We start from the raw sequence: 23,304 nt of genomic DNA, 5'->3' as shown, positions 1-23,304 counted from the left end.
ATTCCCAGGATCCCACACCCATCTCCCCTATCCCTGCCCCACATCCAGGGACCATTCCCAGCACTCCAGACCCCATCTCCCCTATCCCTGCCCCACATCCAGGGACCATTCCCAGCACTCCAGACCCATCTCCCCTATCCCTGCCCACTCCCAGGGATCAGCCCCCAGACCCCTCTCCCACCTCCCAGCCCCCAATCCCTGTCCCCAGCCCCCCATTCCCTATTCCCCCCCCCTCCTCCCACCCCCTCTCCCCTTGGACCAGCTCCCAGCCCGCTCCAGCCAGGGGCCAACTGGGAGCACTGGTTGGCTCCCGGGAAAGGGGCGGGGAAGCTCCTGGATCGCCCCCGGCCCGCAGGAGGAGGAGGAGGAGGAGGAGGAGGAGGAGGAGGAGGAAGAGGAAGAGGAAGAGGAAGAGGAAGAGGAAGAGGAAGAGGAAGAGGAAGAGGAAGAGGAAGAGGAAGAGGAAGAGGAAGAGGAAGAGGAAGAGGAAGAGGAAGAGGAAGAGGAAGAGGAAGAGGAAGAGGAAGAGGAAGAGGAAGAGGAAGAGGAAGAGGAAGAGGAAGAGGAAGAGGAAGCGGCCCGAGGAGGAACGGCCCGAGGAGGGAACGGCCCCGCGGGAGCCGAGACCCCCCGGCCCGGTTGCTGCGACCACCGAGGGGTGCGGGATTCCCGGGATTTGGAGCGGGACACGCCAGTGCCTGGGGGTGCGGGATTCCCGGGATTGGGAGCGGGACACGGGAGTGCCTGGGGGTGCGGGATTCCCGGGATTGGGAGCGGGACACGCCAGTGCCTGAGGGTGCGGGATTCCAGGGATCTGGAGCGGGACACGGGAGTGCCTGGGGGTGCGGGATTCTGGGATCGGGATCCCGGGATCGATGCCTGCCCCGCACAGGGGCCACGCGGGGCCATGTTGGGCCACGTCGGGCCGTGTTTTCCCAGGAGGTTTTGCGGGAGGTTCTTTTTTTCCCCTCCGGGGTCACGGCAGGGGAAGGTGGGATCCGGCTCCGGGGGGTCGGGGCTGTTTCTCCCCCTCCTTTCCCGGGGTTTCCCATCCCGCTCTGCCGCAGGTGGAGGAGGCGGCGTTTCCCTGGAAGAGGGGACCTTTCCCTGGAATCGGGGGACGTCCCCCCGGCTGCCGCGAGCCCCGGGATCCTCGCTTCGCTTCCCGGTTTTCCCGAGGCGATGCCGACTTTCTGGAGCAGGGGGAAGGAGCGGCAGGGGGGCCTGAGCCGGGTCTGGAGGTGGCTGTGGCTGCTCCGGGGCGGGAACCGCGCTTCCCGAGGATTCGGGAAGAGCTCCGGAGGCAGCGGGAGGCAGGCGGAGGTGAGGGATGTGCCAGGTTTTTGTCTCTTATTTTTATTTCTGTGTTTCTCTGGTGCAGCGTCGGGGGGGGGGGGGCGGCTGGCAGGGTGGCACCGGGCAAACCAGCTCCCAGGTTCTCAGGGAAAAGCCAGGGAATTTAGACAGTTTTCCCGAGGGGTTCCAACATCTTTACCTACATATTAATTTGATTTTGACATCTAATTACCATATAACAGGCGGAGCTTGAGGCGGAGTCTTCTAGGATCGTCTTTTGGGTGGTTGTTTACATCCTCACTTTGGGGGCCTCTCACTCTTCTTCCTCACTTGAACTTTTCAACTCTCTTTGCTCCCTGGCCTGGTTTCCTGGGGCTGGCAAAGCCTCTTGACTCCCGGGGCCCTCTTATCTCCTTCAGACGCCACCTTATCTTTATTTATGGCCGCTGAGTTAATTACAGCCCATTTCTCCTGCTCCAGCAGGACAGAACAAGCTGTCTCTGTTGTATTCCAACCAGAGCCTGGTGCCACCCCTGTCCTGGCTAATCCTTTAAAACCCTTTCTCTGTTTCAGTGGGAGGAATTCCAGAGGCAGGAATATGAGCAGTGGAAGCAGTCCCTCAGCTGGGATGAGCCGAGCCTGGGATGCAGAGCACGGGATGTGCCCGGATGTGCCAGGATGGGAAAGCTGGAAAAGCCCAGGGCCTGCCGGAATTCCGGAGGGGGGAAAGGCCAGCAGGAAAAGCTGGACATCTGCAGCACGATCCAACCCCTCGAGGAGGACGGCCGGGATGAGGCGAGCCTGGGATGCAAAGCACGGGATGTGCCCAGATGTGCCAGGATGGAGAAGGCGCTGGGAAAGCTGGAAGAGCCCGGGGCCTGCCGGAATTCCGGAGGGGGGAAAGGCCAGCAGGAAAAGCTGGACATCTGCAGCGTGATCCAACCCCTCGAGGAGGACGGTTGGGGTGAGGCGAGCGTGGGATGCAGAGCACGGGATGGGAACGTGCCAAGGGAAGGTGGTGGCCTTGGGAACGGGATGGATCAGCCCCAGCTCCCGGCCCAGGGAGGAGCCAGCGAGGATGAGGAGGGACTGAGCGGGGGCGGCTCCCCCCAGCTCCTGCAGTCACGTGTGGAGGGCAGGGACACTCCCACCGTCCCTGGAAAGGACCTGGAGCCTCGGCCAGCGGAGGGAACGCCCGGAGAGGAGCCGAGGAGCCGAGTGTGGGAGAAGCTGGAGCGCCTGGGAGAGCCCATGGAGAGGTGGGAAGGGCAGCCCTTGGGAGCCCTGGCTATGGGGAGGCTGGCTATGTGGAGGAGGGAATTCCCGGCGGTGTGGGCGCGGTACCGGATGGACTGCGGGAGGGTGGCCGAGGAGGTGGATCTCGATGGGGACTGGGTGCCCCCCCAAAGGGAACAGCCCTTGCCACCGGACCAGAGGGAGGCCGTGGAGGAGCTGCTGCCGGAATTGCTGAAGGAAGGGATCGTGGTGAAAGGCGCCTCCAACTACAACAACCTCATTGTTCCCACCCGGAAAGGGACCCAGTGGCGCCTGACTCTGAAGTGCAAAGCCCTCAACAAGGCCACCCCCACGGAGCCCGAGGAGAGCCTGAGCAGGGATCGCATCCTGGCGTCCGTGCCCGCCGGGAGCAGGTGGTTCTCCGTGCTGGATCTGTCCTGCGCCTCCTTCGCCATCCCCCTGGCGCAGAGCTGCTGGCACAGGTTCGCCTTCACCTTCCAAGGGCAGCAGTTCCTGTTCACACGGCTCCCGCCGGGATTCCGGAGCACCGGCTCCATCATGCACCGGCGCGTGGCGCGGATGCTCTCCCGGCTGGGGGGGCAGGGGGACGGTCCCTGGGCCTTCAACTGCAACGACGACATCCTGATCGCCGGGAGAACGGCCGAGGAGGTGGAGGCGCGGACGCGGAGGGTCCTGGAGCTCATCCAGGACACCGGGTTCAAGGCCAAGTTGGAGAAGGCGCAGCTCGTCCGGAGCCAGGTGACGTACCTGGGAGCCACCGTCGGAGCCGCGGGGAGGGGGATCCCGGACGCCGCGCTGGAGGAGCTCCGCAGCATTCCCAGCCCCCGCGACGCCAAGGAGCTCCGCAGCCTCCTCGGGAAATTCGGCTACTGGCGGAGTCACATCCCGGACTACTCCGAGCTGGCCCGGCCGCTGCACTGGCTCACCGGGGACGGGGCGCAGTGGGAATGGCAGGAGGAGCAGCAGCAGAGGCTGAGGGAGCTGCGAGAAGCCCTCGTGCCCGTCCTGCGCTTCCCGGATAAATCCCGGCCCTTCCTCATCAGGATGAGCCTCCACTCGGAGACGGCGGGAGCCACCCTCCTGCAGGACGAGGGGGGGGGCCCTGGTGCCGGTGCAACACATCTCCCACGTCCTGGAGGGCCAGAAGAGCCTTTCCCTGGAGGAGAAGGGCTGCGTGGCGGCCGCCTGGGCCGTCCAGGAATTCCAGCCCTTCACGGGGCCGGCGCCCATCCTGCTCCAGCTGCCCCATTGCCCCGGGAAGTTCCTGTCCCGCGGCCAAGCCCTGGGGCCCCACGGGCCGCGGCTCCCGGAGCAGTGGGCGCTGCTCCTGGTCCCCGAGCGGGCTCCGAAGGAGACCTGCGGTTACATGGAATTCCCCGAGGCTCCCCCGCTCCGCCGGCTGCCTCCCGACGTTCCTGGATCCGACGTGTGGTTCCTGGCCAGCTACCGCTCGGGACGCTCCCTCGGCTACGCCGCCACCAACCTGGAGGGGCGGTGGCTGCTGGGGGCGTCCCCGGGGGGCTCCAGGCTGGAGGTGGAGCTGGAGGCCCTCTGGGAGCTCCTGGAGCGGCACCAGAGCTCTTCCCGCCTCTACCTGTATTCCAACTGCGATTGCCTGATGGAGTGGCTGGAGGGGCGGGCGGGCCCGGAGGGGGGCTGGAATTCCAGGGCCGTGTGGAAGAACGTCCGCCACTGGTGCTACCACAACCCCGGGAAGCTCCAGCTCAGGAGGGTGTGGATGGCCAGGGGAGAGGACTCGGAGGAGGAGGGTTGGATCGCCAGGGCGGGCGGCAGGGCCAGGGCCGCGGCCCGGCCCGGGCCGGGCTGGATAAATTGGGAGCCTTCCACGTACGAGAGGCGGGAGATCATCGCCCAGTGCCACCGGGGGCACGAGGGGGAGGAGGAGACGCTGGAGCGGGTGCGGGCGGTGGCCTGGTGGTCGTGGGCGCGACGGGAGGTGAAGAGCTGGGTGCGGGCCTGCCCGGAGTGCGGGGACGGCCAGGAGGGGCCGCAGCGGCCGGAGGGCCCCTGGTCCTGCCTCTCCCTCGGCGTCGCCGGCGACCTTCCCGAGAATCCCACGGGGTTCCGGGCCCTGCTGGTGGTGCGGGACGAGGAGTCGGGCTGGGTGGACGCCTTCCCGCTGGGGATGCTGCGGGACTGGGAGGTGAGCCTGAGCCTGCGCTGGGTGGTGTTGGAGAAGCTGGGGAAGGTGGGCACGGTGCGTGTCCCGGCCGAGCCGCCCTGGCTCGGGGACATCCTGAGCGCGTACCCGCTGCGGGGATACTGGGACAGGCTGGAGCGCGGCCGGGACTGCCCCGTGGCCACCAGCCTGCGCAGGGTGGCCCAGAAGGTCGGGCAGGGCTGGGCAGAGATGCTCCCGCTCATCCTGGCGGGAGTGAGGGCCGGCAGCGCCCGCAGGGCCCGGCTGGAGCCGCTGCTCGGCGTCCCCGGCCTGGCCCTGGAGGTGCTCTGGGAGGAGATGGAGCTGCGGCACCGCGGGAAGAACGAGCTGGCCTGGCTGGGCGGGATGCGCCTCCGGCCCGGGTACCGCGACCGCGTCAGGGCCGCGCTCGACATGGAGCTCGAGTAGGGCTGGGCTGGGGCTGCACTGCAGGGCGTCGGGAGGGACTGGGAGAGGGGTTAGGTGGGACTGGGAGAGGGGTTAAGTGGGACTGGGGGGGGGGGTTAGGGTTGGGAAAGGGTTTGGGCTGGAATGGGGGAGGGTTTAGGTGGGACTGGGAGAGGGTTTAGGTGGGAGTCAGGGAGGCTTTAGGACTGGGAGAGGGTTTAGGCTGGAATGGGAGAGGGTTTAGGACTGGGAAAGGGTTTAGGCTGGAATGGGGGAGGGTTTAGGTGGGACTGGGGGGGGGTTAGGGTTGGGAAAGGGTTTGGGCTGGAATGGGGGAGGGTTTAGGTGGGACTGGGAGAGGGTTTAAGTGAGACTGGGGGGTGTTTAGGACTGGGAAAGGGTTTGGGCTGGAATGGGGGAGGGTTTAGGCGAGACTTGGAGGGAGGTGTTAGGCAGGACTTAAGTGGGACTGGAGGGCATTAGGCTGGACTGGGAGAGGGTTTAGGTGGCACTCAGGGGGGGTTTAGGGCTGGGAAAGGGTTTAGGCTGGAATGGGGGAGGGTTTAGGTGGGACTGGGGGAGGTTTCAGGCAGGACCAGGGAGCTTTTAAGTGGGACTGAGGGACTTTTAGGTGGGACTGGGAGAGGGTTTAGGACTGGGAGAGGTTTTAGGCTGGAATGGGGGAGGGTTTAGGGGGGGCTGGGGGAGGGTTTAGGCTGGACTTGGGGAAGGTTTAGGACTGGGAAAGGGTTTAGGCTGGAATGGGGGAGGGTTTAGGGGGGACTGGGGGAGGGTTTAGGCAGGACTAGGGAGCTTTTAGGTGGGACTGAAGGACTTTCAGGTGGGACTGGGGAGGGTTTAGGTGAGACTGGGGAAGGTTTCAGGACTGGGAGAGGTTTTAGGCTGGACTGGGGGTGGTTTTAGGCAGAACTGGGACTTCCAGGTGGGACTGAGGGAGCTTTTAAACCTGGGAGAGGTTTCAGCGGGACTGAGGGGATTTTAGGTGGAACTGGGGGAAGTTTTAGGACTGGGAAAGGTTTTAGGCTGGACTGGGAGTGGTTTTAGGCAGGATTTGGGAGCTTTTAGAACTGGTGAAGTTTTTAGAGCTGGTGAATCGTTTAGGCTGGACTGGGGGCTTTTAGGCCTGGGAGTGCTTTTAGGCAGGATTTAGGAGCTTTTAGGATTTCTGGAGCTTTTAGGATTTCTGAAGCTTTTAGGCAGGACTGGAGGGCTTTTAGGCTGGAGTTTTAGGCCTGGGAGAGCTGTTAGGCAGGATTTAGGAGCTTTTAGGATTGCTGAAGCTTTTAGGCTGGACTTTTAGGCCTGGGAGTGCTTTTAGACAGGATTTAGGAGCTTTTAGGATTTCTGAAGCTTTTAGGCTGGACTGGGGGGCCTTTAGGCCGGACTGAGGGACTTTTCGGCCTGGGAGTGGTTTTAGGCAGGATTTGGGAGCTTTTAGGACTTCTGAAGATTTTAGGCAAGATTTAGGAACTTTTAGGATTTCTGAAGCTTTTAGGCTGGACTGGGGGGCCTTTGGGCTGGACTTTTAGGCCTGGGAATGGTTTTAGGCAGGATTTAGGAGCTTTTAGGATTTCTGAAGCTTTTAGGCAGGACTGGGGGGCTTTTAGGCTGGACTTTTAGGCTTGGGAGTGGTTTTAGGCAAGATTTAGGAGCTTTTAGGATTTCTGGAGCTTTTAGGATTTCTGAAGCTTTTAGGCAGGACTGGGGGGCTTTTAGGCTGGACTTTTAGGCTTGGGAGTGGTTTTAGGCAGGATTTGGGAGCTTTTAGGATTGCTGAAGCTTTTAGGCAGGACTGGGGGGCCTTTAGGCCGGACTGAGGGACTTCTAGGCCTGTGAGTGGCTCTTAGGCTGGACTAAGCAGTGGCCAAGCTCTTGCTGCCCTGCACAGGGAAGGAAAGCTCCTGGTCCTACCGGTTAGGACTGGGATGGGCTTGGCTTTCCCCCCCTCTGGGCCGTACTGGGAGCACTGGGATGGTTCCACCGTTCCCAAGCCTGTGGATCTCGGCGGCCCTCGGCATTCCCTGGTTTTCCTTTCCCTGTTTTTCTGCTCGTTGAGTTCATTAAACCTGTTTTTTCCCCTCAATCCAGGAGTTTTCCTGCTTTTTCTGCTCCCTTTCCCTGCTGGGTTTGGCCGGGACGGGGTTAAATCCTTGGGATCAGCTCCTGGTTGGGCTCCGGGCTGGGAAGGGGGTGAGAACAGGGAGTTGTTTGGGAATTGTTCTGGGGTTTTATCGCCCTCCAAGGCCTTTTCCTCCTCCTCACATTCCAAAGGGGCTCAAGGAGGGTCCTCCCACGTCCCAGGGAATGGGCAGCCCTTGGAAGTGGTGGAAAAGGAGGGAGGGACCGCTTTGAATCCCGATTCCAGGTGCTCCCGTGGTATTCCGGGGGCTGTGGATCCACCTCCTTCTCCGTCTCTTCCCGGTGAAGGCCCTGCCGCTTAAAAACTGGGAATGGTTTAGGTTGGAAAAGACCCTGAAAGGGCATCAAATCCCACCCCTAAACCCCGAGGGAGTTCCCCAGTTCCAGGGAATCCCGGGCTCTGTTCCATGAGCCGCTAAATCCCGGGATCAGGGCAGGAATCCGGGATCACCCCGAGACTTGGATCCCTCTGGATCAGCTCCCGCGGCCGGGAATCCTCAGGGAAGGACCTCCCCCCAAAAAAATCATGGAATGCCGTGGAATATCCCGTGGGATGAGGTGATGAAGGACACAACTGCACGGGCATCCCTGGGGGGGCTAAAATATTCCCGGGATAAAGGGAATGTCTTCGTTCCCTCGGTGGGGAGGGACCCCCGAATGTCCCCGATCCCTCGGGATCCCCATCCCGTGTTTCCAAGGTGGGATCACACTCCGGAGCAGGAGCTGGGAGTGGGACCAGCACTGGGGGGGCCCAGGCAGGGCCCCAGATCCAGGGGCCATTCCCGGGATCCCTGAGCCAAAGGCCAGATTCCCTGCACCGGGAATCAGACCCATTTCCCCGGGTCCATGCCCCAGATCCAGGGATCAGATCCCATGTCCCTGCCCCAAATCCAGGGATCAGACCCCAAATCCAGGGATCAGATCCCAGACCCATTTCCCCATGTCCTTGCCTCAGGACATGGGACCAGATCCCAGATCCCTGCCCCAAATCCAGGGATCAGGCCCCAAATCCAGGGATCAGATCCCAGACACATTTCCCCCTGTCCCTGCCCCAGATCCAGGGATCAGATCCTATGTCCCTGCCCCAAATCCAGGGATCAGACCCCAAATCCAGGGATCAGATCCCAGACACATTTCCCCATGTCCTTGCCCCAGATTCAGGGATCAGATCCCATGTCCCTGCCCCAAATCCAGGGATCAGATCCCAAATCTAGGAATCAGACCCCAAATCTAGGAATCAGATCCCAAATCCAGGGTTCAGATCCCAGACACATTTCCCCCTGCCCCAGATCCAGGGACCATTCCCAGGATCCCACACCCATCTCCCCTATCCCTGTCCCACATCCAGGGACCATTCCCAGGATCCCAGACCCATCTCCCCTATCCCTGCCCCACATCCAGGGACCATTCCCAGGATCCCACACCCATCTCCCCTATCCCTGTCCCACATCCAGGGACCATTCCCAGGATCCCAGACCCATCTCCCCTATTCCTGCCCCACATCCAGGGACCATTCCCAGCACTCCAGACCCATCTCCCCTATCCCTGCCCCAGATCCAGGGACCATTCCCAGGATCCCACATCCACTTCCCCCTATCCCATTCCCAGATCCAGGGATCAGTCCCCGGACCCCTCTCCCACCTCCCAGCTCCCAATCCCTGTCCCCAGCCCCCCATTCCCTATTCCCCCCCCCTCCCACCCCCTCTCCCCTTGGACCAGCTCCCCCCTTTTCCCAATCCCGCTATTCCCAATCCCGATGGATCGGGCCCGTCTCCCCCCTCCCCTCTCGGCCGTCTGTGAGTCATTGGGGCCGTGGGGGGGTCGGGGGGTGGATTTGGGGCGGGCTCAGGACTCTCCTTCCCGGCCCCTTTTTCCCTTTCCAGCTCCTCTCCCCGCTCCCGGTTTTTTTTGGCGGCCGGTGTCCAGCGCGCGCCGTTCCCGGTGTCCCGTCCCCCCCCGTTCCCGGATGGGCGCCGGGGATGCTCCAGCGCTGGGGGGGCTCCGGGAGGCTCCCGGGAAAGTTTTGGGAGCGCGGGGAAAGCGCCGGGAAGCGGCTCCGGCGGGATCCGGAGCCTGAGGATCTCCGGGAAGAGGCGGATGCGGGAAAAGGGGCCATGAGAGGTGAGGGGAGGAGGGGGGGGGGAGGGAACATTCCCGGCGGGATTGGGGGCGCTGGGAAGAGGGGGATGGGGCGGATGGACAGGATGGATGTGCCGGAGTGGGGGTGGGGGGGCCCCAAAATCCCGCACCCCCCGTCCTGCTTCCCGTGGGAAGGGGATTCCCGGGAATGGGGTCTGGGCATGGCCGGGGAGCCCCAAATTTGGGAAGGGGGGGGAAGAGGGATTGGGGGGGTCCAGACACGGCCAAGGACCCCCGGATTGGGAAGGGGGGGGAAAGAGGGATTGGGGGGGGTCCCGGGGCTCCCCCTGCTCCCTCCGATCCCGTCACTTGTGGATTCCATAGGGAGGAAAAGCCAGATTTGGGATGGGAAGGACGGGAATTTCTTTCCCCGTCCCCGCCCCCAAAGCCACTCTTTGCCCCCCCCCGCCCCCCACTTTTGGGGGTTCCGGGTGGAATAAAGGGGGGGACACCAGGAGGATCCCAAATTTCCCCCCACACACACACTGGGGGTCCAGTCTGGGGGGAGCCGGGGGGGGGGGGGAGATTCCTTTGATCCCGTGGGTTTTTTATTCCTGGGAAGCCCCTCGGAGCCAGGAGCCAAATCCAACCACTCTGGGGCCAAATTTCCCCAAATTTACGGTCCAAATTTCCCCAAATCCATGGATTTGGAGCCAGGAGCCCTCCCTGTGTCCATCACCCATTTTGGATCAAATCCAGCCAAGTTTCCCCACTTTTATGCTCCAAATCCCACCAAAATTTATGGATCTGGTGCCCAGATTTCCCTTCACACAGGGAGGGGTGTTTTTCCTTTGCTCCCGTGGTTTTTATTCCCAGGAAGCCCCTTGGAGCCGGAGCCAGGAGCCCTCCCTGTGCCCATCTCCCACTTTTGGGCCAAATGCAGCCAAATTTCCCCAAATTTCTGGTCCAAATCCCACCCAAATTTATGGATTTGGTGCCCAAAGGTCCCACTGGGCGCCGGGGGGGGACAGGGATTCCCGTCCTGCTGCTCCCGGGATTTTGCTCAGGGTGGCACCGGCGGCTCCTTCCCGGCTTTTCCCCGGGAATGCCGGGGCAGGACACGGCTGGGGCGGTTCCCCGGGATCCTCAGCCCCCCCCGGGAATGGGATCCCACCCAAATTTATGGATTTGCTGCCCAAAGGTCCCCACTGGGGAGGGGACAGGGACGCGCATCCCAATGCTCCCTGGATTTTGCTCAGGGTGGCACCGGTGGCTCCTTCCCAACTTTCCCCCGGGAATGCCGGGGCAGGACGCGGCTGGGGCGGTTCCCAGGAATCCTCAGGCATCCCTGGAATGGCATCGGGAGGGCGGGCGGGGGGGGGGAGCTGAGGCCGCTCCGCGTCCCCTTCCAGGACACGACCCGGCGGGAGGCGAGGAGATGGCGATGGTGGATTCCACCTCCAGCCGCGGATCCAGGGGTAAGGAATTCCGGGGGGGGGGCGGGAAGAGGGGCCGGCAGGGCCTGATCCATCCCTCTGTTCCCCAGGAAGGGCCCGGGGCAGCGGCCGGAGGAGGCTGTCGCTGTCCCCGTGCCCGTCCCTGCGGAGCGCCCTGCGCGGCCTCTACGCCCTGACCCTGCTCCTGTCGCTCGCCGTGGCCGTGCTGGGAGCGCTGGGTGAGCCGGGAATTTGGGGTGGGAATGCTGGGCTGGGAATTTGGGGGGGGGGGGGGGGGGCCCTGAGGCATCCCGGGGTGGAGGGGAGCGGCTGGAATTCCGGCTGGGAGCGCCCTGGGGGTGGAGATGCCTCAGGAATGGGGGGAGGTGGGGGTGTTACCTGCATGGGAGCATCAGGGACCGACCCAGAGCCCGGAGGTTGGATCCCGGCACGTTCCAGGTGCTTCCCAGACGGAGCAGAGGGACAAGGTGCTCCTCAGGGGTGGAATCTTGGAGATACTTTGGCAAATCCCAGACCTGGAAGCACCTGGGGATGCCCATCCCAGCCTGGCTCAGCAATCCCTGGACAGTTTAAGTGCCTTCCTGGAGGGAAGGTGTGGAGCAGGACGATATTCCCGGGCATTCTCACCTCTCCTGACTCCCCAGAAGCTCCCAGGTGTGGAGGGGAGCAGCTGGAATTCTGGTGGGATCACCCTGGGTGTGGTGACACCGGGATCCCTCTGGATCTCAGGAACCACCTCAGAGCCTGGAGGTTGGATCCCATCCCATTGTTACAGAGCAATTTAAATTTAGTAGTAGAATGGCTAAGGCTTAGTAGGAGAGTTGGCCTAGAAAGCAACACCCCAAAGTAGTAAGTTAGCAACCTTGTTTGTGAGAGTGGAATGTGCTGGAGAAGTGGGAACAATAATCAAAGGATCTAGTCAAGCATGTCTATAATGATTTGTTACCATAGATGGACGCCCTGGTGGTGGGGATTCTGTTAAACAGTTTCTAGGGGTAAGACAACCAAGGAGAATTAACGGTTGGAGTAGATGATTATCAATTGTTGTCAGTATGAAACATGAGTTTGTGTGTAACTGAGTGTAACTGCTTTCGTGTAGGAATTGCACGTAGACGTGTTTGTGTGAGGGTATAAAAGCTGAGCTGAGGATGAGGGTCTTTGGAATCCTGACTTGGGACGCGAGTCCTCAGGTTCCCGGGCCCTGAATAAAGCACCGCATAAACCGGCGCCCTGTTGGTTTGTGCCTTTGTCACGGGCAACACCATCACCTCCCAGGTGCTTCCCAGACGGAGCAGAGGGAAAACGTGCTCCTCAGGGGTGGAATCTTGGAGATGCTTTGGCAAATCCCAGACCTGGAAGCGCCTGGGGATGCCCATCCCAGCCTGGCTCAGCAATCCCTGGACAGCTTAAGTGCCTTCCTGGGAGGAAAGGTGTGGAGCAGGACGGTATTCCCAGGCATTCCCACCTCTCCTGACTCCCCAGAAGCTCCGAGGTGTGGAGGGGAGCAGCTGGAATTCTGGTGGGATCACCCCGGGTGTGGTGACACCGGGATCCCTCTGGATCTCAGGAACCACCTCAGAGCCTGGAGGTTGGATCCCATCACATCCCATCACCTCCCAAGTGCTTCCCAGGCGGAGCAGAGGGAAAACGTGCTCCTCAGGGGTGGAATCTTGGAGATGCTTTGGCAAATCCCAGACCTGGAAGCACCTGGGGATGCCCATCCCAGCCTGGCTCAGCAATCCCTGGACAGCTTAAGTGCCTTCCTGGGAGGAAAGGTGTGGAGCAGGACGGTATTCCCAGGCATTCCCACCTCTCCTGACTCCCCAGAAGCTCCCAGGTGTGGAGGGGAGCAGCTGGAATTCTGGTGGGATCACCCCGGGTGTGGTGACACCGGGATCCCTCTGGATCTCAGGAACCACCTCAGAGCCTGGAGGTTGGATCCCATCACATCCCATCACCTCCCAAGTGCTTCCCAGGCGGAGCAGAGGGACAAGGTGTTCCTCAGGGGTGGAATCTTGGAGATGTTCAGGCAAATCCCAGACCTGGAAGCGCCTGGGGATGCCCATCCCAGCCTGGCTCAGCAATCCCTGGACACCCTCTGTGCCAGGCGGGAGGGAAGGTGTGGAGCAGGACAGTATCCCGGGCATTCCCACCTCTCCTGACTGCCCCGTTCCCCCCGCAGCGTTCCGGAGGGTGGATTCCATCTCCAGCCGGATCAGCTCGGCCCAGACCTTCTACGAGGAGAAGCTGCTCTCCATCCAGGAGGATCTCCAGGGCTTGGGTGAGTGGCCTGGACCCACACCCAGAGAGGCCTTTTCCGGGTGCCCATCCCGCCAGGGAATGAGGGATCTCCCTTTCCCGGCTCCCGGGGCTCTCCCAGAGCCAACCCCCTGCCTTTCTCCTGGGATTTTGGGCAGGGATGAACGTCGGACCCCAAGGGGTGGAAGGGGGGGTTGGAGAAGCTGCAGGAGCGGGAGGAGGGTGGGATTGGGGAGTTCCCTTCTCCAGGGTCATGGAATCATGGAATCACGACGAGATTGGGGTGGGAAGGGGCCTTAAGGATCCGGAGGCATCCAGGGACACTTCCCAGGAGTCCTGGTGGCTCCAAACTGTCCTGGAGGGAAGGATTTGTTCCCTGGAGGGAAAGGAAGGGCTGACCATGGATCCAGAGGGGCTCCAGGCCTGGAGAGTGGGATGGGGTGGGATAACAGGTGGATCTCAGGATGGAGTGGGATAACAGGTGGATCTTGGGATGGGATAACAGGTGGCTCTCGGGATGGGGTGGGATAACAGGTGGATCTTGGGATGGGGTGGGATAACAGGTGGATCTTGGGATGGGATAACAGGTGGATCTCGGATGGGGTGGGATAACAGATGGATCTTGGGATGGGATAACAGGTGGATCTCAGGATGGAGCGGGATAACAGATGGATCTCCAGGCCTGGAGGGTGGGATGGGATGGGATAACAGGTGGATCTCGGGATGGGGTGGGATAACAGATGGATCTTGGGATGGGGTGGGATAACAGGTGGATCTTGGGATGGGATGGGATAACAGGTGGATCTTGGGATGGGGTGGGATAACAGGTGGATCTTGGGATGGGGTGGGATAACAGGTGGATCTTGGGATGGGATGGGATAACAGATGGATCTTGGGATGGGATAACAGATGGGTTTCCAAGCCTGGAGGGTGAGATGGGGTGGGATAACAGAGGGCTCTCAGGATGGGATGGGATAACAGGTGGATCTCAGGGTGGGATGGGATAACAGGTGGATCTTGGGATGGGTGGGATAACAGATGGATTTCCAGGCCTGGAGGGTGGCATAGGGTGGGATAACAGATGGATCTTGGGATGGGATGGGATAACGGATTTCCAAGCCTGGAGGGTGGGATGCGGTGGGATAACAGATGGATCTCGGGATGGGATGGGATAACGGGTAGATCTCAGGATGGGATAACAGGTGGCTCTCGGGATGGGGTGGGATAACAGGTGGATCTCGGGATGGGATAACAGGTGGATCTTGGGATGGGGTGGGATAACAGGTGGATCTTGGGATGGGGTGGGATAACAGGTGGATCTCGGGATGGGATGGGATAACGGGTAGATCTCAGGATGGGATAACAGGTGGATCTTGGGATGGGGTGGGATAACAGATGGATCTTGGGATGGGATGGGATGGGATAACAGATGGATCTCGGGATGGGGTGGGATAACAGATGGATCTTGGGATGGGGTGGGATAACAGATGGATCTTGGGATGGGATGGGATAACAGGTGGATCTCAGGAGGGGGTGGGATAACAGATGGATCTCCAGGCCTAGAGGGTGGGATGGGGTGGGATAACAGGTGGATCTCGGGATGGGATAACAGATGGAACTTTGGATGGGGTGGGATAACAGGTGGATCTCGGGATGGGGTGGGATAACAGGTGGATCCCGGGATGGGATAACAGGTGGATCTCGGGATGGGATAACAGATGGAACTTTGGATGGGGTGGGATAACAGGTGGATCTCGGGATGGGATAACAGGTGGATCCCGGGATGGGATAACAGCCGTCTCTCGGGATGGGGTGGGATAACAGGTGGATCCCGGGATGGGATAACAGCCGTCTCTCGGGATGGGGTGGGATAACAGGTGGATCCCGGGATGGGATAACAGATGGATCTCAGGATGGGATAACAGGTGGATCCCGGGATGGGATAACAGCCGTCTCTCGGGATGGGGCGGGCTAAGAGCCCCTCCCGCCCCCTGCCCAGGAGAGAAGAGCTCCGGGAACGGCTCCGTGCGCCAGGACCGGGAGCAGCTGGGCCGGGATCTCTCCCAGCTGCGGGCGGAGCTGGAGCAGCTCCAGCGGACGCTGCGGGGGCAGGAGGCGCAGCTGGAGCGAACCTCCCGGCGCCATTCCCGGCTCTCGGCGGCGGGCGCGGGGCTCGGGGCGCGGCTGGAGAGCTGCGCGGGGTCCGTGCGGGGGCTGGCCCGGGGCGCGGAGCGGCTGCTGGCCCGGGCCGGGCGGTGCCGGGACGAGACGTCCCGGCTGGATGCGGAGCTGCGGGAGCTGTCCCGGGACGGCTCCGGGCTGGAAGCGGCGCTGGAGCGGCTGAACTCGAGCGCGGAGCGGGGCCGGGAGCGGCTGCGGGAGCTGCGGGGCGGCGCGGCCGAGGCGGGGCGGGCGCTGCGGGGTTTGGGCGAGGAGCGGCTGGAGCGGCGGCGGGAGCTGGGGGAGCTGCGGGACGGGCGGGAGCGCGCCCGGGGGCTGCTCGGGAGCGCGCAGGGCGCGGCGGGCGCGGCGGCGCGCAGGGAGGGCGGGAATGCCCGCGGGCTGCAGGAGCTGGCGGTGCGAGCGGCCGAGCTGCAGGAGCGGCTGGACAACGCGAGCGCGGAGCTGGAGGAGCAGCGGGACAACCTCGGGGACGCCAGGTACGGGATTCCCGACGGGAACGCGCGCGCGGGGGCACGGGACTGGGAAAGGGACTTGAAAAGGGAGTGGTTCGAATCGGTATTTTAAATTTTTTTATGTTTATTTTTATGTTGTGTTTATATATTTATATAGAATATATAATATATTTATATGTTATTAAATATATATTATGTGTTTTTATATATTAAATTATATATTATATTATATATTATATATTATATAGTATATAGTATATATTTATATATAATATAATATATACTAAATATACAATTTATATTATTTATATTTATATTTATATTTATTTTTATATTATATGTATATATTTATATAGAATACATAATATAATATATTTATATATTATTAAACATATATATTATATATTCATATATATTAAATTATATATTTTATACATTATATATTAATATATAATATATACTATATAAAATATATTCATATTTATATTCATATTATATGTATATATTTATATAGAATACATAATATAATATATTTATATATTATTAAATATATATTATATATTTTTATAAATTAAATTATATGTTATATTATATATTATATATAAATATATAATATAATATATATAATATTTATATTAATTATATTTATATTAATATTTTTATATTATATTTATATATCTATATAGAATACATAATATAAAAATATTATTGAATATATATTATATATATTTATATATTAAATTATATATTTTATATATTATATATAAATATATAATATTATATATAATATTTATATTAATTATATTTATATTAATATTTTTATATTGTATTTATATATCTATATAGAATACATAATATAATATAATTATATATTATTGAATATATATAATATATTTATATATTAAATTATATATTTTATATATTATATATTAATATATAATATATAATATATAATATATATAATATTTATATTATTTATATTTATATTTATATTTATTTTTATATTATATTTATATATTTATATAGAATATATAATATAATATATTTATATGTTATTAAATATATATTATATATTTTTATATATTAAATTATATATTACATTATATATTGCATATTAATATATAATATAATATATACTATATATAATATTTATATTATTTATATTCATATTTATTTTTATTTTTATATTATATTTATATATCTATATAGCATACATAATATAATACAACTATATATTATTAAATATATATATATTGTATATTTTTATATATTAAATTACATATTTCATATAGTATATATTATAAATAATATAATATATACTATAGATATTATATTTATATTATTTATATTTGTATTTATATTTATATTTTTATTGTATTTATATATTTATATAGATACATAATATAATATATTTATATATTATTAAACATATATATTATATATTTATATATCTTAAACTATATATATTATATAATATATTAATATATAATATATAATATATAATTTAATATATATATATAACATATATAACATAATATATATTTATATATAATGCAAATAATATAATATTATGATATAATATATATAATATATATGTACAATATAATATATAATATGATATATATAATGTACATTATATATAATATACAATATAGTTTTATATAATATAATATATATTTATACATTTCTATATTAGATAAAATGTATATTTATATATTTATATATTTATTTATATAATGTAATATATATTCGTATATTTATACATTACAAATAAATATATAATATATTCATATATTTATATATGAATATTAATATAATACATATTTATATATTTATGTATTCCTATATAGGATATATTATATATTAATATTTATTATTAACATAATATATATTTTTATATTATACAATTATATATTTATATATAATATATTTATATAATAGTATTTACAGATAATATATTTATATAATTATAAAAAAGAGATTTAACGTATATTTACAGATATTCCTTTAAAAATATATACACCCCTTTATTTTATCTGTATTTTGAATATTTTATAGAAATTTATTTTTATATATTCATATATATTATCTATATTTAGATATATTATTTATATATTATATGTATTTATATATTATTATTTATACACATATGTTATATATATACATATATATTATTATATTCATGTAATTATATAAAATATATTATATATATTATATATATATTATATATATTATATATATTATATATATTTAGGGATATTCCTTTAAAATATATATTTCTTTATTTTATCTATATTTTAAATATTTTATAGAAACTTATTTTTATATATTCATATATATAACATATTTATATATTATATATTTATATATAATATATATTACATATATTACCTATATGAGATATATATATAATATATAAATATATATTAAAATATATATAAAATAAAATATGGATAAAATATATAAAATACATTTTTATACTTATATAATGTAAAAAATGTAAAAATGTACATTTAACGTATATTTAATATATATTTATATAGAAATTTTAATATATATTTTAGCTATATATTTAACATATATATAGTATATATATTTCATATGTATAATATATATATTTCATATATATGATATATATGTTTTGTATATTTTATCTATATTTTGTTTAAGTATATATATTTTATATATATATTTTTATATATATATATTATATATATATATATTATCTATAGGGCAGTGTCCCCATATGAGCTGTGGGGTGTTATAGGGCAGTGTCCTCACTGTCCCATAGGAGCTGTGGGTGTTATAGGGCAGTGTCCTCACTGTCCCTGTGGGTGTTATAGGGCAGTGTCCTCACTGTCCCTGTGGGTGTTATAGGGCAGTGTCCTCACTGTCCCCGTGGGTGTTATAGGGCAGTGTCCTCACTGTCCCTGTGGGTGTTATAGGGCAGTGTCCTCACTGTCCCTGTGGGTGTTATAGGGCAGTGTCCTCACTGTCCCTGGGGGTGTTATAGGGCAGTGTCCTCACTGTCCCATATGAGCTGTGGGTGTTATAGGGCAGTGTCCTCACTGTCCCATATGAGCTGTGGGTGTTATAGGGCAGTGTCCTCACTGTCCCCGTGGGTGTTATAGGGCAGTGTCCTCACTGTCCCTGTGGGTGTTATAGGGCAGTGTCCCCCTGTCCCCATATGAGCTGTGGGTGTTATAGGGCAGTGTCCTCACTGTCCCATATGAGCTGTGGGTGTTATAGGGCAGTGTCCCCCTGTCCCTGGGGGTGTTATAGGGCAGTGTCCCCACCGTCCCATAGGAGCTGTGGGTGTTATAGGGCAGTGTCCCCACTGTCCCTACCCACCCGTTCCCCCGGGATCTATGGGGTGGGGAAGCTTTCCCAGTCCATCCATGACTCCACATGGGCTCCAGGGCCTGCCCTGAGGGATTTGGGGCCACCCCACCACTTCCCACCCCTTCCCATTCCCCTCCGGGCATTTGTGACCCCACAACGCCCCCTCCGTCCCCGCAGGTACCACCGGGGCCACGCCCAGAACCGCACGGCCGACGGGTTCCGGGCGCTGGAGGGGCTCCTGGAGTCCCACGGGGAGGAGATCGGGACCATCTCGGCCAACCTGGCGGCCACGGGCGGGCACGTGCTGGCCATGCTGCGCTACCTGGGCTCCGTGCGGGAATCCTGCGCCCGCCGCCTGCGCGCCCACGCCCAGGACATCCTGCGGCTCAACGGGTCCCTGGCGGCGCTCCAGGGCTCCGCCGGGATCCTGCGGGAGCGCTTCGGGATCCTCGGGGCCCGCCTGGACGTCGGCGTCCGGAACCTGTCCCTGCTGCTCCAGGAGATGAGGGCGGTGGACGCGCGGCACGGGGACGCGCTGCGGGACATCGCCCTGCTCCGAGGTCAGGGAAACGGGGGATCCAGGGAGGTGTCCCTGGGATTGGGTGGGATTGGGGGACGCGCTGCGGGACATCACCCTGCTCCGAGGTCAGGGAAACGGGGGGAAGGGGGATCCAGGGAGGTGTTCCTGGGATTGGGTGGGATTGGGTGGGTGTATGGCACGGCCTCAGCAAGACCCCCGAGGTCGGAGCATCCCCCCCCTCACCCCTCCTCTCCCTCTTTCCAGGCATTCCGGGTCTCCCAGGCCCCCGTGGCCTCAAGGGGGACGTTGGATCCAGCGGCCCCCCGGGAATGGGGGGACAGAAGGGTGACATCGGGATCCTGGGATCGCCGGGACCCCCCGGAGCCCTGGGACCCCCGGGACCCGCCGGCCCCCAGGGGGAACGGGGACCTCTGGGAACGAGAGGATTCCCGGGGCTCAAGGGCTCCAAGGGCAGCTTTGGACTCTCGGGATCCCGGGGCCAGGGCGGGTCCGAGGGCGATCCCGGACCCCCGGGGCCGGAGGGGGAACCGGGAAAGGCGGGACCCCCTGGCCCACAGGGAACACCGGGAATGCCTGGGACCCCCGGGAACACGGGACGGGCGGGGCCCGAGGGACCCAAGGGAGAGCCCGGGATGAGGGGACCCCCGGGGCCACCGGGACCACCCGGACCCCCGGGACAGTGACTGGGACAGGGGGGCCCCAATTCCATGTCCTGGGACCCCCGGGACAGTGACTGGGACAGGGGGCCCCAATTCCATGTCCTGGGACAATGACTGGGACAGGGGGGCCCCAATTTATCCCCTGGGACCCCCGGGACAGTGACTGGGACAGGGGGTCCCCAATTCCATCCCCTGGGACCCCCAGAACAGTGACTGGGACAGGGGGGCCCCAATTCCCTCCCCTGGGACCCCCAGGACAGTGACTGGGACAGGGGGGCCCCAATTCCATCCCCTGGGACAATGACTGGGACAGGGGGTCCCCAATTTATCCCCTGGCACCCCCAGGACAGTGACTGGGACAGGGGGCCCCAATTCCATGTCCTGGGACCCCCAGGACAGTAACTGGGACAGGGGGTCCCCAATTTATCCCCTGGGCCCCCTGGGACAATGACTGGGACAGGGGGTCCCCAATTCCATGTCCTGGGACAATGACTGGGACAGGGGGGCCCCAAATTATCCCCTGGGACCCCCAGGACAGTGACTGGGACAGGGGGGCCCCAATTCCATCCCCCGGGACAATGACTGGGACAGGGGGTCCCCAATTCCATCCCCTGGGACCGCCGGGACAATGACTGGGACAGGGGGTCCCCAATTCCATCCCCTGGGACCCCCGGGACAATGACTGGGACAGGGGGTCCCCAATTCCATCCCTCGGGACAGTGACTGGGACAGGGGGTCCCCAATTTATCCCCTGGCACCCCCGGGACAGTGACTGGGACAGGGGGTCCCCAGTTTATCCCCTGGGACCCCCAGGACAGTGACTGGGACAGGGGGTCCCCAATTCCATCCCCCGGGACAGTAACTGGGACAGGGGTCCCCAGTTTATCCCCTGGGACCCCCAGGACAGTAACTGGGACAGGGGGTCCCCAATTTATCCCCTGGGCCCCCCGGGACAGTGACTGGGACAGGGGGTCCCCAATTCCATCCCCTGGGACAGTGACTGGGACAGGGGGTCCCCAATTCCATCCCCTGGGACCCCCGGGACAGTGACTGGGACAGGGGGTCCCCAATTCCATGTCCTGGGACAGTGACTGGGACAGGGGGTCCCCAATTCCATCCCCTGGGACCCCCGGGACAGTGACTGGGACAGGGGGGCCCCAATTCCATGTCCTGGGACCCCCGGGACAGTGACTGGGACAGGGGGTCTCTGATTCCATCCCCTGGGACCCCCAGGACAGTGACTGGGACAGGGGGTTCCCAATTTATCCCCTGGGACCCCTGGGACAGTGACTGGGACAGGGGGTCCCCAATTCCATCACCTGGGACAGTGACTGGGACAGGGGGGCCCCAATTCCATCCCCTGGGACCCCCGGGACAGTGACTGGGACAGGGGGTCCCTAATTCCATGTTCTGGGACCCCTGGGACAGTGACTGGGACAGGGGGTCCCCAATTCCATCCCCTGGGACAGGGGGTCCCCAATTCCCTCCCCTGGGACCCCCAGGACAGTGACTGGGACAGGGGGGCCCCAATTCCATCCCCTGGGGCAGTGACTGGGACAGGGGGGCCCCAATTCCATCCCCTGGGACCCCCGGGACAGTGACTGGGACAGGGGGTCCCCAATTCCATCCTCTGGGACAGTGACTGGGACAGGGGGTCCCCAATTCCATCCCCCGGGACAGTGACTGGGACAGGGGGTCCCCAATTCCATCCCCTGGGATAGTAACTGGGACAGGGGGTCCCCATTGTCACCCCTGACCCCCCTGCAGGATGGGGGGGTGGGGGGGTATCCCAGTTGCTCCCAGTTTTCGGGCCCGAGGTTGGTCCCCGTATCCCAGGGATTGGGGTCCCCATTTCCCAGGGATTTCCCCGTGTCGCAGGGATTGGGGGTCCTGGTATCCCAAGGATTGGGGTTCCCAGTGTCCCAGAGATTGGGGTCCCTTGTATCCCAGGGATTGGGGGTCCCCTGGGATGGCCTGGGGCTGGTCCCTGTATCCCAGGGATTTCCCTGTGTCCCAGGGAGTGGGGGTCCTGGTGTCCCAGAGGTTGGGGTTTCCTGTATCCCAGGGATTGGGGTTTCCTGTATCCCAGGGATTGGGGCCCGATATCCCAGGGATTTCCCTTTGTCCCAGGAATTGGGGGTCCTGGTGTCCTAGAGATTGGGGTTTCCTGTATCCCAGGGATTGGGGCTCCCTGTATCCCAGGGATTGGGGCTCCCTGTATCCCAGGGATTGGGGGTCTCTGTGTCCCAGGGATTGGGGGTCCTGGTATCCCAGGGATTGGGGTCCCAGTGTCCCAGGGATTGGGGTCCCCATGTCCCAGGGATTTGGGGTCCCCATGTCCCAGGGATTTGGGTTCCCTGTATCCCAGGGATTGGGTGTCTTGGTATCCCAGGGATTGGGGGTCTCCATGTCCCAGGGATTGAGGTCCTGGTATCCCAGGGATTGGGGGTCCCCATATCCCAAGGACTGGGTGTCCTGGTGTCCCAGGGATTGGTGGTCCCCCAGCATGGTCTGGGGCTGGTCCCTATCCCAGGGATTGGGTGTCCTGGTGTCCCAGGTATTGGGTGTCCTGGTGTCCCAGGGATTGGAGTTCCCTGTATCCCAGGGATTGGGGTCCCCATATCCCAAGGATTGGGTGTCCTGGTATCCCAGGGATCGGGGTCCTAGTATCCCAGGGATTGGAGTTCCCTGTATCCCAGGGATTGGTTGTCCTGGTATCCCAGAGATTGGAGTTCCCTGTATCCCAAGGATTGGGTGTCCCAGTATCCCAGGGATTGGGTTCCCCCGGGATGGGGCACAGCCGGTTTGTGCCCCCCCCACTGTACTCTCGGCACAATAAAGGCCTTTGGGGCCGCGCGGCTCCTGAACTGGGAACACTGGGAATACTGGGAATACCGGGAGGGGCACAGCGCGTTTCGGGGGGGGGGGGTGTCCCTGCTGTGGCAGCGGGAATTGGGGGTCTCAGGCCCCCCAAAAGCCCCCCCCGGGCCGGGCCGTTCCGCCCGGGCGGGTTTATTGGTGTTGGCAGCTCCGCTTCCTGTTTGCATCA

At 56.5% G+C, this 23,304-nt stretch overlaps 2 protein-coding genes across 2 annotated transcripts; both read left to right on the top strand.

Moving 5' to 3' along the window:
- Nucleotides 1-510: 510 nt before the first annotated feature.
- On the top strand, nt 511-7,225 carry LOC135408639 (uncharacterized). Its single transcript, XM_064643696.1, has 4 exons — nt 511-658; nt 1,068-1,323; nt 1,870-5,406; nt 5,712-7,225. The coding sequence occupies exons 2-3, from the start codon at nt 1,183-1,185 to the stop codon at nt 5,302-5,304; spliced, it is 3,576 nt and encodes a 1,191-aa protein (XP_064499766.1). The 5' UTR covers nt 511-658; nt 1,068-1,182; the 3' UTR covers nt 5,305-5,406; nt 5,712-7,225.
- Nucleotides 7,226-11,200: 3,975 nt separating this feature from the next.
- LOC135408638 (scavenger receptor class A member 3-like) lies at nt 11,201-20,693 on the top strand. The gene is made up of 5 exons (XM_064643695.1): nt 11,201-11,234; nt 13,001-13,099; nt 15,077-15,737; nt 19,233-19,615; nt 19,840-20,693. Exons 1-5 carry the CDS (start codon nt 11,201-11,203, stop codon nt 20,277-20,279), a joined length of 1,617 nt encoding a protein of 538 aa, XP_064499765.1. The 3' UTR covers nt 20,280-20,693.
- Nucleotides 20,694-23,304: the final 2,611 nt, after the last annotated feature.

The sequence above is a fragment of the Pseudopipra pipra genome, unplaced genomic scaffold (genome assembly GCF_036250125.1).
Source record: "Pseudopipra pipra isolate bDixPip1 unplaced genomic scaffold, bDixPip1.hap1 HAP1_SCAFFOLD_540, whole genome shotgun sequence".
Taxonomy (NCBI): Eukaryota; Metazoa; Chordata; class Aves; order Passeriformes; family Pipridae; genus Pseudopipra; species Pseudopipra pipra.
This window is presented reverse-complemented; position numbering and strand designations above follow the sequence as displayed.

Coding starts and splice junctions, on each gene's coding strand:
- LOC135408638 (XM_064643695.1), top strand. CDS start 11,201: ATGGGAGCATCAGGGACCGACCCAGAGCCCGGAG. Junction 15,738..19,232: donor GACAACCTCGGGGACGCCAG/GTACGGGATTCC, acceptor CCGTCCCCGCAG/GTACCACCGGGGCCACGCCC. Junction 19,616..19,839: donor GGACATCGCCCTGCTCCGAG/GTCAGGGAAACG, acceptor CCCTCTTTCCAG/GCATTCCGGGTCTCCCAGGC.
- LOC135408639 (XM_064643696.1), top strand. CDS start 1,183: ATGCCGACTTTCTGGAGCAGGGGGAAGGAGCGGCAGGGGGGCCTGAGC. Junction 1,324..1,869: donor GCAGCGGGAGGCAGGCGGAG/GTGAGGGATGTG, acceptor TCTCTGTTTCAG/TGGGAGGAATTCCAGAGGCA.